Raw genomic sequence first — 16,642 nt, 5'->3', positions numbered from 1 at the left:
TCTGAATTCAATTCTATTTTGTTAATCAAGTTTGTTTGTTTGTTTGTTTAGTTAGTTAGTTTGTCAAACAGGTATGAGATAACAAGTATAAGTATAAATATGGACATGAACACAGGAAATGGGTACAAATAAATGGGATAATAGGACAGGGATGGTAGACATTCTGGTAAGCTTATGCACACCCACTACAGACCTCTTAGGAAAGGCGTGAGGTACACACTAGACAGTTTAAGGTTAAAGTTATGGGTGTTTGAGGGCGTAATAACAGAGTCAGGTAGAACATTCAAGGCATTGACCACTCTGTTGCTGAAGTCATGTTTTCTGCAATGAAGTTTGGAGTGGATTACCTTGAGTTTGTATCTAATATTTGCCCATGTATTATTGTGGTTGAAGCTGAAGTAGTCATTGACAGGTAGGACATTGTAGCAGACAATTTTGTTTATTATGCTTAGGTCATACCTTAGTTGGTGTAGTTCTAGATTGTCCAAGGCCAAAATTTCAAGCCTGGTAGCATAAGGTATATTATTATGAGCAGAGGAGTGGAGTACTCTTCTCGTGAAATACCTTTGGACTCGCTCGATTGCATTAATGTCTATTATACAGTTTGAATTCTAGGCAGGTAAGCTATATTTGAGAATTAGTCTGGCAAAAGTTTTGTATGCCCTAGTTTGCCATACAATGTTACCAGAGAAGAAGCTTTGCAAAATTATGTTTACAACTCTTAATGCCTTTTTGGCAATGGTCTTACAGTGAGCTCTGGGGCTTAGATCATTTTAGTTGAGTACTCCTAGGTCTTTGACTGAGTGAGGGTCATCTACAAGGTCATAACTGCCCAGCTTGTATTTGGTTTTCTGATTTTTCTTGCCAATGTGTGAGACAAGGCATGGTGTTCATCTCTGTTTCTTAGCTGAGGGAGCCAGTGTTGTCTGAAGGCATTTTCTGTGGTCAAGTGGTCAATGTGGCTATACGCCAAGGGTGACTGGAATACTGTAACCTTCCCATTGAGGTGGTGCCTATTAATCTACTTGCATTTGCGTGCTATCAAACCACTAGATGAGCAGGAGCTGGGGCAGGGATGGGAACTCAACCTGTTTCATGGCACTTGGGTTCTGAACCTAGGCTGTGAGCTTTCCAGCTGACAAGTTGAACATCTTTAATGGCTAAGCCATCATGTTCCTAATCAAGTATATTCACTGACCCAAAACACAAATAATTATTTATGATAGCACAGACAAATCCTACTCTATGAATCATGGACTTCTTCAGAACTATTTTTTAATATGAAAATATTTTAATAAACCGTTCCTCATTGCTGAAAGATCAAGCTGTCATTATTTTAATTAGAGTGCTTATTCAGGCAACATCTTCATGCCAAAAAAAGGGTGGGGTTATGAATGATGGCATATGAAAATAAAATTGAAAAGAGAAGAAAATATCTTACTTGTGGAACCTTGTAAATTGACAGAATAGCTGCCATGTGGATAAAGATTTCTGAATTAGGTCCTCCAATGACTGATACTGGATTGTTTGCTGTATCACACTTGTAGTTAGGAATGAACTTGCCCTGTGTTGAGAAGAGTTCCATTGAGGCATGATAGGTCCAGCTTGTGATAAAATGACTGCTATAGATATGGAAGCCCAGAGTGAAATTGGGCAAAATATGAGGATTTTCATTTATCTCCTTACAGCAAATGCCAAAGACAAAATGTGTTGGTAGAGCTGCGTCACCACTCTGAAATGAAGTTTAAAGACTGATTTGTGGAGAATTTGATCAAAAGATGGCATATAGTACAAAGCAATAAGATTTCTGACTAATAAATTCCATGTAGCAATCGTAATAGCACTTAGACTTATATACCGCTTCATAGTGTTTTTACAGCCCTCTCTAAGCAGTTTACAGAGTCAGCATATTCCCCCCAACAATCTGGGTCCTCATTTTACCCACCTCGGAAGGCTGGAAGGCTCGGTCAACCTTGAGCCAGTGAGATTTTAATTGCCGAACTGCAGCTACCAGTCAGCTGAAGTACCCTGCAGTACTGCACTCTAACCACTGTGCCACCTAGTATGTAGTCATTTTATCTAATTTTAGTAACCCTAAACTGATTCATATAACTTTTATTTATTTATTTATCAAATTTATTTGCCACTGATCTCATGGTTCAAAGTGACCCTGTCAATGTTCACCAAATGCATGCATATTAAACATTTTAAACCATACCATAGAATGAGCAGAGAAATTCACCATCCAAACCACAAATACCAAACTATAAATACCAATATGTATATGGTGAGACTGCACACAATTTTACATCCCAATGTTTGGCTGCATCTCATAAATCAAACATTCTTAAAACAATTGCAATATTTATGATTGCAAGTAACTTGCATAGTCAATCTGTGCCATAAAGGGGGAAAGTGGTTAGAAGAAAAGATTAGCAAAAGAAGGTTCAGGCAGAACAGAGCAAAATTTTCAGAAATACATTTTACACCTCTCTTACTCGGTTTCATAGAAAAGGTCAGTAGAAGGTCGTTCCTCAAAGGTTATTGTGTTTGAAAATATGTAGATCTGAGATAAAATTCCCCCAAGGATAATATCTCCTAACTGATAGTATTTATGGAGAATTGGAAGAGGATCACTGATGATGCAATTCATGTGAGGAATTTTGCATAGCACATCAGGCAAAGACATTATAACCATGATAGAAAACTTGCATGACATAATTCCTTTTTTGTATCACTTTCTCTGACTTCACATGATCTCTTATTGAATTCTTTGCTAAATAGCATAGCATCACTTGAAATGCTATTCTGCTGGTTTAGGTGGCCTTTATAGTCAAATAAGCATTTTTAATTTTTTTTAAATGTTTCTTCAAATCCAGATCAGAATGGTACACCTTTGACTTTGATTACGATTTTGTTTGACATATCTCCCTTGTCCAGGGACTCGTAAAGCAAGCAGAAATAATTGTGATTAATTTGATAATTACCTGAAAGGCAATTCATTTGTTTATAATTACAAGTTCTCTGAAATTTTACAGAAATGTTTATTGTATCTCTGTCTTCAAGCATAGCTGGGAATTGCACACAGTTCAGTTTCGATTTGCAGTTTTGACGGTTATGGCAGCTCTCTTGAGATACGGAGAGAACTATGTTTGATGTTAATTTGATAATGACAAGGAACATCATGTTTGTCTTTCTTATGATTAATATAGGAGGCTTTGCAAAGAGGTATCAAAGGAAGCAAAATGTCATTTGTTTGTGTGTGCATGGACCAACAAAGAACAAGTATAAGAAATTTATTCCCATAGAAAGTAACCAAAACAATGTAGGCTGAGTGAGAAGCTTGCTTTCATGTTACATATTTTAAAGAGTACTAAAGTTGTATCTGTGTCATTTTACAGGGTAGATGGGGCCAGAATATTCCAAACTCTGAAATACAGTATGACATAGAGGAAGCACAAACAAATGATGAGGCAACTGGAGAGACAAGATGAAGCAATAGCTGTCTTCTATTTCATTCTTAGAAGTGAAGAATGCTAGCAAAGCAGCCGTAAAAAGATGCTCCCATTCAGCTTTTCTGAAAGTAAACCAGAGGTGGTATTCAGCAGGTTCTGACCAGTTCTGGAGAACCAGTAGCGGAAAATTTGAGTAGTTCAGAGAACCAGTAAATGCCACCTGTGACTGGCCCTGCCCCATCTATTCTCTGCCTCCCAGCTGATCGGGAGGAAATGGGGATTTAAGCCATGCTACGCCCACAGAACCGGTAGCAAAAATGTTTGAATCCCACCACTGAAGTTAACATGACCTCAATGATCGTTCAAAGAAATATTGGACAAAAATACATACATGGTTGAAGAAAATGTTAGAGCAACACATAGTATATAAGCCAGAAATATTTTTGCCAGGCATAATACCTGAAAAGTATGATAAAGGGAATCTATATTTAATATTACATGCATTGACAGCAGCAACAATTGTTTATGCCCAGTATTGGAAAAATGAGGAAACGTCCTCAGAAGAAGAAATGGATAGATTGATATTAAAAGAAAAAAGAAGACATAGTATTTTTGAACATGGGATTTGTTTTATAAATGGTTGGACAGTAGAGGCAGAAATTAGGAGTGGGAAAAGTATCATTGTATAAAAATAAATTGCCCCAGAAAATACGCCGTTCACTAAGCACTTATGTATGTAAGGTGAAAAAATATAAATAAACTGTTAAAAAAAAAGATCTCCATGATTCTCAGTTCTATCTAGCTGAATTGAAATCCAAAGAAAATAAAGAGGACTGTCAGTGTTCCAAATACCATGGAGAATTAAATCAGAGTCAAAGGCAAAACTATGCTTAAAGTTCCAATTTAATAAAGCAGGAATGTTGGCATAGTGCTGTGGGATTCCAACTCTGGAAGTTACATCAGAATCCCACCCAGGTAAAAGTTCATGATCTTGTCCCCACACCCACAGTCCATCACATGGCCCAATCTCCTTCTTCCACGCTGGCGTCCATGCCCAGCTTCTTCTGGTCAGGTGTACTGGTGCGGAGAACAAAGGATGACCTTGCTTCTAGTAAAGAATGAAAAACAATACATTCCACAATTCTACTCCTTCTATTCCCCCCTCCCATTGACTATACTTAAAGAAACAGCATAATGAAATAAGAGAAAGTATTGCAGGCCAAAATTCTAAAAGGAATATAAATGTAGGCCTGACAAGGACTGTGGCTAAATCTGTCAATGGGGATGAAGAGTTTCTCTTGGGTTACCATCAACCTAAAATTTCCTCAGGATATAAAAAAGAATCTTTCTCAATAGGACTATGAAGTTTCAGTTTCTTCCTTTGGTTTATGGCAACATTTTAATTTTCAGTATCTTCTTTTCATTAGTAGATGCTTCTTGCTTACTTCATGTCCAAACATAATGATGAAATAGATTTGAGCAAAGAAAGCCAAACACTGCAGAACAAAAGCATGTTGAGGATAGGGAATTTGGCTACGTTGAAACTATCAGGTAATTTCCTGGCTAGAAAAGCTGACAAGAAATCAACAATGGCCCAGAAGCCCATGAATCCCAAAACACAATGAAACATGGTCACAAATCCTTCATTGCATTCCATTACAATTTCCTGAGACACTGAATGGTTATAAAAATGTGGGAATGATGTCAATATGAGGCACAAATGGTGGCTTGAAAAGAGAGCAGTAAAATACAATGAACCTCATTTCCTGCATTCATTTCCTCATTTTAGATCCAGACTTATGGGAGACTGTAGCCAATAATCTAGAGCAATAACAAAATTTGGGCAGCATATCACTACAGAGAAGTTAATGTATTATGTGAAGTTAATGTTTTATGAGAAGAAAGAAAATGTCTATCTACAAATGAAGCAGAGGCATACTGGAGCATTACGAAAATAACAAATTTCTAGGGATTTCAATCATTTTGAAGCATCTACAGTTTTGAAATGGATTAAGGACCAGCAGTATAATAGTATAATGATTTCATTTGAAAAGAGATGCAGATTGACAATAAATTAGAATTATGTCCATTGCATATACAGTAGATAATGATTATTACTGCTATGCCATGATGGTAGTTATAGCCATAACCTAATATATCTAGAAGATAGAGTGTGAAAAATGGGATGTGGGATTCTTTTCAAAATTATGCCTTGAAGCCTTCCCTGGGGGAGGAAATGCTGTGGACTTTTGAGAACATTTTTGTATCTTGGATATTTCAATATCTCAAATGATAATTTACAAGGAAAGCAAGCATGTGTGCCTATGTGTAAACTTAAAAGGTTGTTTACAATATAGACATATGATTTCCAAAGAATTAATTACTGAATTCTCAGAGTATACACAGAATTAAGTACTGAATTATCCATTCTGGAGATTGAAACTACAAGAAAGGACAGATAAAATAATGCTCTTTTCTACTTGTCCTCACTTCACTGCAATTTTTTGAGTTTTGATCAATATCCAAAGATCTGGACTAATGGAAACAGACTTTTAAGCATCCTGACTTGCAATTGTAAGCAGCTTTAATACAGGAAAAACTCATATTACAAAGTTGATTTTCCCATTGTGGTGTACAAAAGTCCAATGCTTTATATAGGCACAAGCTTTACAATTGGAATATAAATGAATTCCTCTGATACTTCTGAATTAGTGAAGAGATAGACTTGATGCCTTCCAAAGATGCAATATCTATAGTGGCACTAGAATTATATCAGACTTTGAAAATGCCTTATTATCTTCATTATTTAGAATATTGAAAATAAATGTAAATATGTTTATAGCAGTCACATTGCAATTAATTCTCAGTTTTCAACCATAATTGGGACTGAAACATCTATTCCTAAGTGAGGCAGTTGTTAAGTGAGTCAGTCCCAATTTTACTCTCATTTTTGCCATGGCCTTAAATGAATCACCCCAGTTGTTAAATGAAGCATAAAGTTGTTAAATCAAGCCAACTTCCCCCATAGATTATGCTTGTCAGAAACCACTTGGGAAGATAAATACCGTAGAGCTGATCACATTGCAATAAAGGTACTTTGATTGGTCTTAATGTGGTACAATGTGCTATGACGACAAGTAAAGTTGTTTGATCTCATCCCATTCCAACAGAATTTGCATTAGTTACTGGTAATATTTTCTCAAAACTTCAACTTTATCTCATCATGAGCAAATGCTTGCTGTTTAGATCAGGTCTGAACAAGATGATAAAACACTTGGGGACAAAGATACAACCAAGTAAGCCAGCACTGGAAGATAGGATGGCGAAGATCTCCACAGCCAACATATATTTTCCTTTGGTACTCAAGTAGCTTGGAACAAAGGACAACCAAACACTGCAGAAGACAAACATGCTGAAGGTGATGAATTTGGCTTCATTGAAGCTGTCTGGTAATTTCCTGGCTAGAAAAGCTGCAGAGAAGCTAACAATGGCCAAAAAGCCCATAAAACCCAAAACACAGTAAAACATAGTCACCGATCCTTCATTGCATTCTAATACAATTTCCTGAGACACTGAATGTTTATCATAATCTGGGTATGGTGGGAATGTCATCAGCCACGAAGCACAAATGATGGCTTGAACAAGAGTACAGGAAAGTACAATGGAGCTCACCATTTTCTTCCCCACCCAATTTCTCATTTTGGATCCAGGCTTGGTAGCCATAAATGCTAAGACAACCACAATGGTTTTGGCCAACAAACAAGAAACTGCCACTGAGAAGATAATGCCAAAAGCTGGTTGTCGAAGAAGACATACAAATTTATTTGGTCTCCCAATAAATAATAAGACACAAAGGAAAGAAAGTAGAAGGGAAATGAGGATAATGTAGGTGAGGTTCCTGTTGTTGGCTTTGACGATAGGAGTATCCCTGTATTGTATGAAGATCCTGAGCACATAAGATGTGATGAAAGCAAAAAAAAGTGCACAAACAGCCAGACTGATTCCCAGTGAGTCTTCATATGATAAGAATGTTACAACTTTTGGAATGCAGGAATTTTTGTTGTGATTTGGGTATTGATCTCCTGGACATGGAGAACAGTCAGCTGTATCTAAAAACAACCATCAAAAATCAATTTACAATCTGTTACACTAAACATTATATGTCCTGTATTGACGGAACATGGCCATGACGTACTTTGTAATGCATTGTCCTTGAACTTGAATTGAATTGAATTGAATTTTATTATTTGTATGCCGCCCTTCTCCGGGAGGACTCAGGGCGGCGAACAATTCAAAAAGGGAAAAGGGGAACATAAAACGAAATACAGATAATTAAAATAAGCAAGAGTCACACAACCATACAAGTCGAGAGGGGAGGGAACTCATCAACCCCAGGCCTGCCGGCAAAGCCAGCTTTGACGGCTTTTCGGAAGGCCTGGAGAGAGGTGAGGGTCCAAATCCCTGCGGGGAGTTCGTTCCAGAGGGCCGACCTCTCGCAACCGTCGCAGAAGGATACCATGGTCAATGGTATCGAAGGCCGCTGAGAGGTCAAGAAGCACTAGGATGGAGGAATGACCTCCATCCCTGGCTCTCCAGAGATCATCGGTCAGTGCGACCAAAGCGGTTTCCGTGCTGTAGCCAGGCCTGAATCCAGACTGAAAGGAGTCTAGATAATCGGCTTCATTCAAGGACCGCCGGAGTTGCGAGGCCACCACTTTCTCAACAACCTTCCCAATGAAGGGGAGGTTGGAGACTGGACGGTAGTTGTTCAAACTGGCTGGGTCCAGTGATGGCTTCTTCAGGAGGGGTCTCACCACTGCTACCTTCAATGCCGGTGGGAAGAAACCCTCCTGAAGAGAGGCATTCACCACCGCCTGGATCCAGCCCCGCGTCACCTCCTTGCTGTTCGCGACCAGCCAGGAGGGGCACGGGTCCAGTACACATGTGTAAGCACTCACCGCTCCCATGGCCTTGTCCACTTCATCAGGAGCAACAGGTTGAAAATCAGTCCAGAGATGTCGTTCAAGACCTTCCCCCGGTACCTCGGCTGGATCTGCGCAATTGGAGTCCAGGTCCATCCGAAGCCGAGCAACTTTGTTCGCGAGGAATTGGACATATTCCTCTGCTCTACCTTGTAAGGGGTTCTCCGCAACCCTCGTATTTAAGAGGGAGCGGGTCACCCTAAACAAGGCGGCAGGGCGAGACTCAGCGGACGCTATCAGAGCGGCAATGTGGTTGTTCTTAGCTGTCCGTATTGCCGATAGATATGCTCCAATGCAGGTTTTTAAGAGTGCTCGGTCTGACTCGGATTTACTGGCCCTCCAGCGGCGCTCTAGACGTCTCTTTTGGCACTTCATCTCCCGGAGGTCCTCGGTAAACCAAGGAGCCCTCCTGGATCCACTGCCGCGGATCGGCCGTAAAGGCACAATTTGGTGGAGAGCCTCAGACGCTACCGAGTTCCAAGTAGCAACTAAGGTCTCTGCCGAACTGCGGGCGAGAGTATCAGGCATAACGCCAAGCGCCGTCTGGAAACCCTGGGGATCCATAAGACGCCTGGGGTGGAACCACCTAATCGGTTCCTCCTCCCTATAGCAGGCGATTGGTCTCCGAAAGTCGAGCCTCAATAGGAAGTGGTCCAACCATGACTTGAGAACAGTTATCTGTGCCCTAAGCTAACCACCCCAAATCTATTTACAGCCTGCTGGGACCCATTCACAGAACATGACAGGCTGAGATGTGAAAATGAAAATGAGACCAAAGGAACAGATAAATGCCCCAAACAAAATCTGCTGGAAATAAAATGGGAAATAATCTCTTAGTCTCCCAATAAGCATGGTATCAATGGGAAAAATAAAAAAATAGTCATGCTAATTTATCCTTTTCTCCAAATTGTATGCAAACAGACACAGAGTTTCATGTAAGTACAATTGGTACAGGATTTACATTACTAAAAACAAAATATGATTTAAAGACATTTTGGCCAGGGATGATTGAAAAAGACTATAATACTAGAAAGTTCTGATCCAGACACTTTACAGAGATGGTCAAATACAAGTTTATTCACATAATATTATAGGGACCTTTGATTTGACATTCAATTTGCTGAAGTGCTTAAACATGGATTGTCTAGAAGTGGGGGAAATGTGAATTCCAGTCCTCCCTTTTGAGATGAAAAATAGTTTGGGGACATTGGGCCATTCGCTGCCTCTCCACCCCAGAAAGAAGACACAGTCAAACCACTTCACAGATATTGCCAAAAATCTATGCACCTATCCATGTAGTTAGCAGAAGTACAGATTAGTTAAAACGGCTTTTTTCTTAGGAATTTACTCCATGCTGGTGAGGGAAGAACCCAGCCACTGAGATCTCAATAGGAAACTCAAAGCTCAAAGCTCTGGTGGTGCAATGGTTAATATGCAGTATTGTAAATTAACTCTGCTCACTGCCAGGAGTTCAAGTCCTTTGATCCTGACTGGCTCAAGGTTGACTCAGCCTTCCACCCTTCTGAGGTTGATAAAATGGGGAACTAGATTGTTGGGGGCAATATGCTGACACTGTAAATCACATAGAGAGGGCTATCAAGCACTATGAACCATATATAAATCTGAGTGCTATTACTATTGATCCTATTGCTATCTATTTTATGCCCCATTCTCTCTTTGCATGTACTTCATAGTGAATTTCTGCATCTCCCCTGTGCTTATATGTGAAGTGTATCTTTATCAATCCATGCACTTTTTTACTACGAGTAATTTCACAACTGAGAAGATTGCATACCTGTCTGGACGACTGCTAAGAAGCTGATTCACTTTAATTACTTTGTTTTATTTTAAAAGAACCCTCTTTACATGATATATCTTACCCTTTTCAGCAGAAATTTTCCCTTCTGGACATAGAAGGCAATCATAACAACAAAATGGCTTCCCTTCCTTCTTGGTCTTCCTATAGCCTCTCTGGCAATGATCATTACACAAAGAAATAGGGTGTGTCTATTCCCACAAAAATAAGAATAATATATTAGCATTCATATGGCTAGAAGGATAGACAGATTTGAGATTTACTTCATGCAGGAAAATCAACATTTTAAAACGGATAAATGACAAATGTTTACAAGACTTATTGGTTTAATAATCAAAGAGTTGCCAAATGGCTGTTAGAACTTACAATAACAAGTTAACAATTGATGGAACATATCATGCGATCCCTACATAAAAATGTTATCACACAAAATGGCAAGATTCCTTTGAAGGATTCCTAGGATTGGGCATGGCAATATTCAAAATTAAGTGTCTCATTATAGTGTAAAGTATAAAGCAGTGATGGCAAACCTTTTCAGTATCAAGTGCCCAAATTGGTACATGTGTGCTTATGTGCTCATGTGCACATGTATGCACACCGGAGCACTGGAAACCCAAATAGCAGCTGGCTGGGGGGCACATGCCTGTTTTTGGCCAAATGTTTTGGCTGTTTTCAGGCTGTGTTTTGCCCCAAAATGGCCCAAAACACCCTGAAAATGGCCTAGAAATGGTCCAAAAATGGCCATTTTCCAGCACACCGGCACCCACGAAGACAAAGCATTTGCATGTCAGAAACCAGAAGAGCAGCTGGTGACAGTGTGTGTGCCCACATAGAGGGCTCTTCATGCCACTCCTGGCACGTGTGCCATAGGTTTGCCATCATGGTTATATAGCATAAAGATCCAACAGAGAGGGCATGCTACAGGTTCCATCTGTAGCAAAAGGAGTACGGAATGTCAACCTCCCACTAAACTCCTACCTATTTATTGTCAGGGTTCCAAGTTACAATCATAAAGTCCAAATTTATTAGGCACATCATATTGGCACATCTGATGAAGACCCGACTCTGAAGGTCCCTGGGTTTTCCTCACCCAAATTAATTTCCTCCAGTCCATATGACCATCACATGTTCCAACCAGGTCACAGTCTCCACTCCAGTTGGGTTCAGTCCATGGTGGGAACGTCCTTGGTTCTCAGGAGAATTTTTTTAAAAAATTTGGCTACAAGTCCCCAGCTATCTCTACTCTCCCTTGTGTTGTCACAGCTCCAACCAGCCTTGCTGTGGCAGCCCTGAAGATGCACCAAATGGCTTCAGGGTTGATATTTATCTACTTGCATTTGCATGCTTTCGAACTGCTAGGTGGGCAGGAGCTGGGGCAGGAACAAATGCTCATTCATTACACAGTACTCGGGTCTTGAACCCAGGCAGTCTCCAAGTGACAAGCTCAGCATCTTTAACCACTGAGCCATCAACCCCCCTTTTAGATTGTAGTTTTACTTAATTGTGCTATACTACCAAGAGTAAGTTCTGATGAGATGGTCAGCTATATGAAATGAATGAATGATGGATGGATGGATGGATGGATGGATGGATGGATGAATGAATGAATGAATGAATGATAAAGTTGGTATTTCAGATAATTGAAAATCTATAATAAACTTTTATATCCATCAACCCATGTGATGTAGACATCAATATCTGGCCATCATGGTTGGGGCAATATGGGAGCTATAACTGCAGTCTAACACTATTGGAAGTAAAGCATAGGAAAAAACAAGGACATAAGATTTTTATACTTTATTCCAAAATCATGGCTAGAATGCCCTTATATGACTTGCAGCTTACAGTTTAGATCAGGAATTTTGCATTTAATTAAAATATGTGAGGTGTGATGATACATAGCATTCACATTCACAAAATCAGATTGACTGATTGATCAATATTTGAAATATTTCAGCAACAATCCAATCTAATTAAACAAGGATTAATCTGGTAATATAACTGAAACAATCAGTAACAAACCTTTCATGCAGGATTAAACATAAGAGATGGATGGCATATATATGTCTGTCTGTGTGTGTCTGTGTGTGTGTCTGTCTCTCTCTCTGTGTGTGTGTGTGTGTGTCCAAATTCAGACCACAGATTTTTAGAACAATTCATCCCAATTTGGCACTTTTCCTTGTAATTTTAGTAAAGTTGGCCTGCTAATACTGTTGTCTTCCTTAAGAGACAATTACTGAATTAGAATTCTAAAAATGATATGAGTGGGATGATAACAATATTCATAAATCTGTCTTTCAATCCATCCAAGCATGCAGTTAGGCCAGGGCAATCTTAAACACTCAAAGAGCCATAAAGGTCCTAACCGGAAGCCCCTTGTTCAATTCTGACCAGTTCCCCACCATAGAGTTTCTTCCTAGCACAGCATCCTTTTTCCTCTACCAGTCCTAACTGAAAGCCCTATCAATTGTGGAGCCGACCAGCGACAGGGAGCCGCAGCAGAGGGATGAAAGAGTCACAGGAGGCTCCAGAGCCACAGGTTGCTGTCTCCTGAGTTAGGCAATTCTGAAGAGGAATGTTAATAAACCTCCATTGCCAGAATATGGATAGTAAAATGTTGTTGTAAGGATGAATGCTGTCTTCTATGGAGTGAAATAAATGTCATGGGAATCATTAGGGATAGAAAAAGAACTTCTGAGAGACAACTATTGGTTTAGCATAGAACTTTGCTCATGTTCTACCAAAATTCAAATCAAGAATTAGCAGCTAAATCTATAGAGTTGGTTTCAAGCCCGAGAACTTCTGAGCATTGAATGAGAGATCACAGCAAGTCCTATCCAAGACTGTGGTTCTTACAAGAAGAAACAAATGCACCAGGAAGTTGAGTGTGACCCAATGATTAAGCTAAGAAAAAGCTTTTAACAAAGGCTGAGAGTTTTGATTTAGTTGTTTTAAATTTGCTGAAATGATTTAGGGCAGATGATCCTATCTCTTACCTGATTAAAATTTTCTGGCCACGTGATGAACTCCAGATGGATATTAAATATTTTTCTGGAGGAGCAAAAGGATCTATTTTCCCCACTTTTACCTTAGAAAATGACCTATTTGGAAAGGTGATCCAATTTATAATATCAAGTCCTCCAATAAATTCTCCATATCTATCAAAAGAGATCTTTTCACCCACATTATTGTTGAAGGAAACACTTCTCAGAAAAGGACGAAGCTAGATTGGAGAGAAACAGAAATATCATGAAGGGAGAATAAATTTACTTCATTTCTGCTAAATCTCAAGTTGATATGTAGCAATAGCAATAGCACCTATATAACACATCATAGTGCTTTACAGCCCTCTCTAAGCAGTTACAGAGTCAGCCTATTGCTCCCAACAAACTGGATCCTCATTTACCCACCTCAGAAGGATGGAAGGCTGGGTCAACCTTGAGCCAGTGAGATTTTAACTGCCGAACTGCAGCTAGCAGTCAGCTGAAGTAGTCTGCAGTACTGCACTCTAACCACTGCACCACCGTGGCTCATAGCAATAGCACTTAGATTTATATACCATTTCACTGTGCTTTACAGCCCTCTCTAAGCAGTTACAGAGTCAGCACACTTTCCCCAACAATCTGGGTCCTTATCATAACGCAGCTAGCAATCAGCTGAAGAAGCCTCCACTACTGACTTCTAACCATTGTGCCACCTCAATGAAGGAACTGAAATGGGTGCTATTGCTATTGCTGAAACAGTAACTACACAATTCACATTTCAGCTGGTTTAAGTCGTGGTTCGTCAGACATGACAAAATAAGACCCTGTATTTTTGTATAGGTGGAAATTGAATCTTCTTGTTGCTCTTTCAAGGAGGCTTTTTCTTCATGGATAATTTTCAGTCCTTTTTCAGGACATCTCACAATAGAATAGAATAAATAGAAAAGAAAGAATAGAACAGAACAGAACATTGGGGATCTTCTAGCCAATCCCCCTGTTCAAGCAGGAGAACCTATACTATTTCAGATAGGTTACTGTCTAGTCTCTTCTTAAAAACCTCCACTGATGGAGTTCCCATGATTTCTGAAGGCAAGCTCTTCCACTGGTTAATTGTCCTCACTGTTAGGAAGTTTCTCCTTGATTCCAGGTTGCTTCTCTCTTTGATTAGTTCCCAACCATTGTTTCTTGTCCTGCTCTCTGGTGCTTTGGAGAATAATTTGACCCCCTCTTCTTTGTGGCAGCCCCTCAAGTACTGGAATACTGCTACCATATCACCCCTAATTCTTCTTTTCTTTAGACTAGCCAAACCCAAATCCTGCAGCTGTTCTTCATATGTTTTAATCTCCAGGGCCTTGTCATCTTAGCTCCTCTTCTCTGAACCTTTTTTCCAAAGTCTCAACATCTTTTTGTAGTATGGTGACCAAAATTTGTTGTAGTATTCCAGGAGTGGTCTTACTAGAGTTTATAAAGCTTTACTAATATTTCATGTGATCTTAATTCTATGCCTGTGTTTATACAAGCCAGGATTGCATTAGCTTTTTTTTGGCTGCTGCTGCTACTGGCTCATATTCAAGTGATCATCCACTGGGACTCCAAGGTCCCTTTCACAGTTCCTATTTTTGAGCCAGGTCTTGCCTAATCTGTAGTTATACCTTTGATTTTTCCTGCCTAAAGGTAAAGCTTTGCTTTTCTCCAACATTAAATTCATTTTGTTCGAGAGAGCCCATTATTCAAGTTTGTCAAGATCTTTTTGGATCCTGAGTTGTCTTCTGGGGTGGTCTGCTAGTTTAGTGCCCTCCCCCCCTTTTTTTGCTCAGAAGTTTTAAAAGTGTGATTGTGAGAAATGTGTTGTGAATCATTGATTGTAGGGATCCTGGGAAACCATCGATAGCAATCTTTTACTGGCTGTGCTATTCAATCATTTGAGACTTTCAGAAAGAGATTGGACTTCCATTGTCAGAAATGGTGTAAGGTCTCCTGCTTGAGTGGGGTTTAGACTAGATGACATATAAAGTGCCTTCCAACTCTGTTAATCTGTTAATGGAATGAGAAGATTGCAACCAAATTGTTTGTGCTGTTTGTAAGGACACTCATTGCCCAGAATGTATTGGAGTTTATTTCCAGTTGATGGCACACGGCATATCTTTTTCATCTTGGATATGTTCTTCAGATCTTCTTCAGGTATTATGTGTCTATTCTCCAGTTGCATAGTTTGTTTAAGTGTGTTGTTTTATGCACATATGGATAATTATAAAAACATTGGAAAATTATCTGATTGGCATGCTAAATTGAACATACCAGAGTGGAAACTGTGAAATAAATTCTATTCTGCACAGAAGAAGAACACAGAGAAATCTCTCAATCTCGATGTGGTCTCCTAATATCCACTGGCAGGTTTTATATAGTATTCATCTTATATTACAGAATGTTAAAGTCACAAGGTCACTATTTCTTGGGTATAGACATACTGTTTGCATATATGAGTGTATTTAGATTTGTTTGTATTGATATGCATATAGTAATTTATTGTATCTTTTTAGGATTGTATTCAGTGGTGGGATTCAGCCAGTTTGCACCTATTCGGGAGAAAACAGTTGTTAACTTTCTAAGCAGTTTGGAGAACGGTTGCTGGAAGAATCTCATTTTTTTCCACTTTACGTAAGGAAGGAAGGAAAACAACATTCTGGTGTTGTTTTTAGCCTAATCTTTATTGCCCTGCTGACAAAAACTGCCTCTCCAGTTAACCCTTTTTACATTGCAACAGCAAAGACGAAGCGCCCATCGACGTGATTGACATTGAGTTGGCCACACCCACCCAGTCACATAACCACTGAGCCATGCCTACCCAGCTGGTCATTAGGGCAGAGAACCGGTTGTTAAATTATTTGAATTCCACCACTGATCGTATTGTGAATATCAAGTGTCTTTTGCAGATTTCTCTTTAAAGAAAAAGACCAAGTAGATTTTGTTATGGAGAATTTTTTTAAGATTCAAGTCCAAAGTTATAAAGTTATAAATACTATATGTGTTCTGATGTTCTCTGCTGTAGACTTACCTGCCATGGTTGTAGATCCTGAAACTTCTGCTTCTCCAATTTCACCCAATTTCGTTGCTTGTATTTAGAAGAATGCATAGACTGCAGAGCATGCACCACGACATAGACAGCATTGTACATATTGTAGCTTTGGCCACTCATGTTAAGTTCAAAAGTAGAAGTAGGAAGAGTCTGAAATGTCTCTTCTCCAGTACAGATGTTCTCAGGGCTTTTAGTTCTTTTTTTAGAGTTGGAAATGAGCAATCAAACACCTGCTCCCAAAAGTCTCTGATAAAGCCGTCATGTGGTTCTGTGGTTGGATTTCTGCTCCGAAGAAATTCCTGGAATCCAAACACTTCATTTGAACTAGA

At 39.4% G+C, this 16,642-nt stretch overlaps 1 protein-coding gene across 1 annotated transcript; it reads right to left on the bottom strand.

Moving 5' to 3' along the window:
* Positions 1–6,668: 6,668 nt before the first annotated feature.
* On the bottom strand, positions 6,669–16,433 carry LOC116523568 (vomeronasal type-2 receptor 26-like). The gene is made up of 3 exons (XM_032238671.1): positions 16,293–16,433; positions 10,318–10,444; positions 6,669–7,564 (listed from the first exon to the last, which is right to left on the bottom strand). The coding sequence occupies exons 1-3, from the start codon at positions 16,431–16,433 to the stop codon at positions 6,669–6,671; spliced, it is 1,164 nt and encodes a 387-aa protein (XP_032094562.1).
* Positions 16,434–16,642: the final 209 nt, after the last annotated feature.

This window comes from Thamnophis elegans, unplaced genomic scaffold, assembly GCF_009769535.1.
Source record: "Thamnophis elegans isolate rThaEle1 unplaced genomic scaffold, rThaEle1.pri scaffold_46_arrow_ctg1, whole genome shotgun sequence".
Taxonomy (NCBI): Eukaryota; Metazoa; Chordata; class Lepidosauria; order Squamata; family Colubridae; genus Thamnophis; species Thamnophis elegans.
The sequence above is the reverse complement of the archived record's forward strand: the minus strand, read 5'-3'. Positions and strand labels throughout refer to the sequence as shown.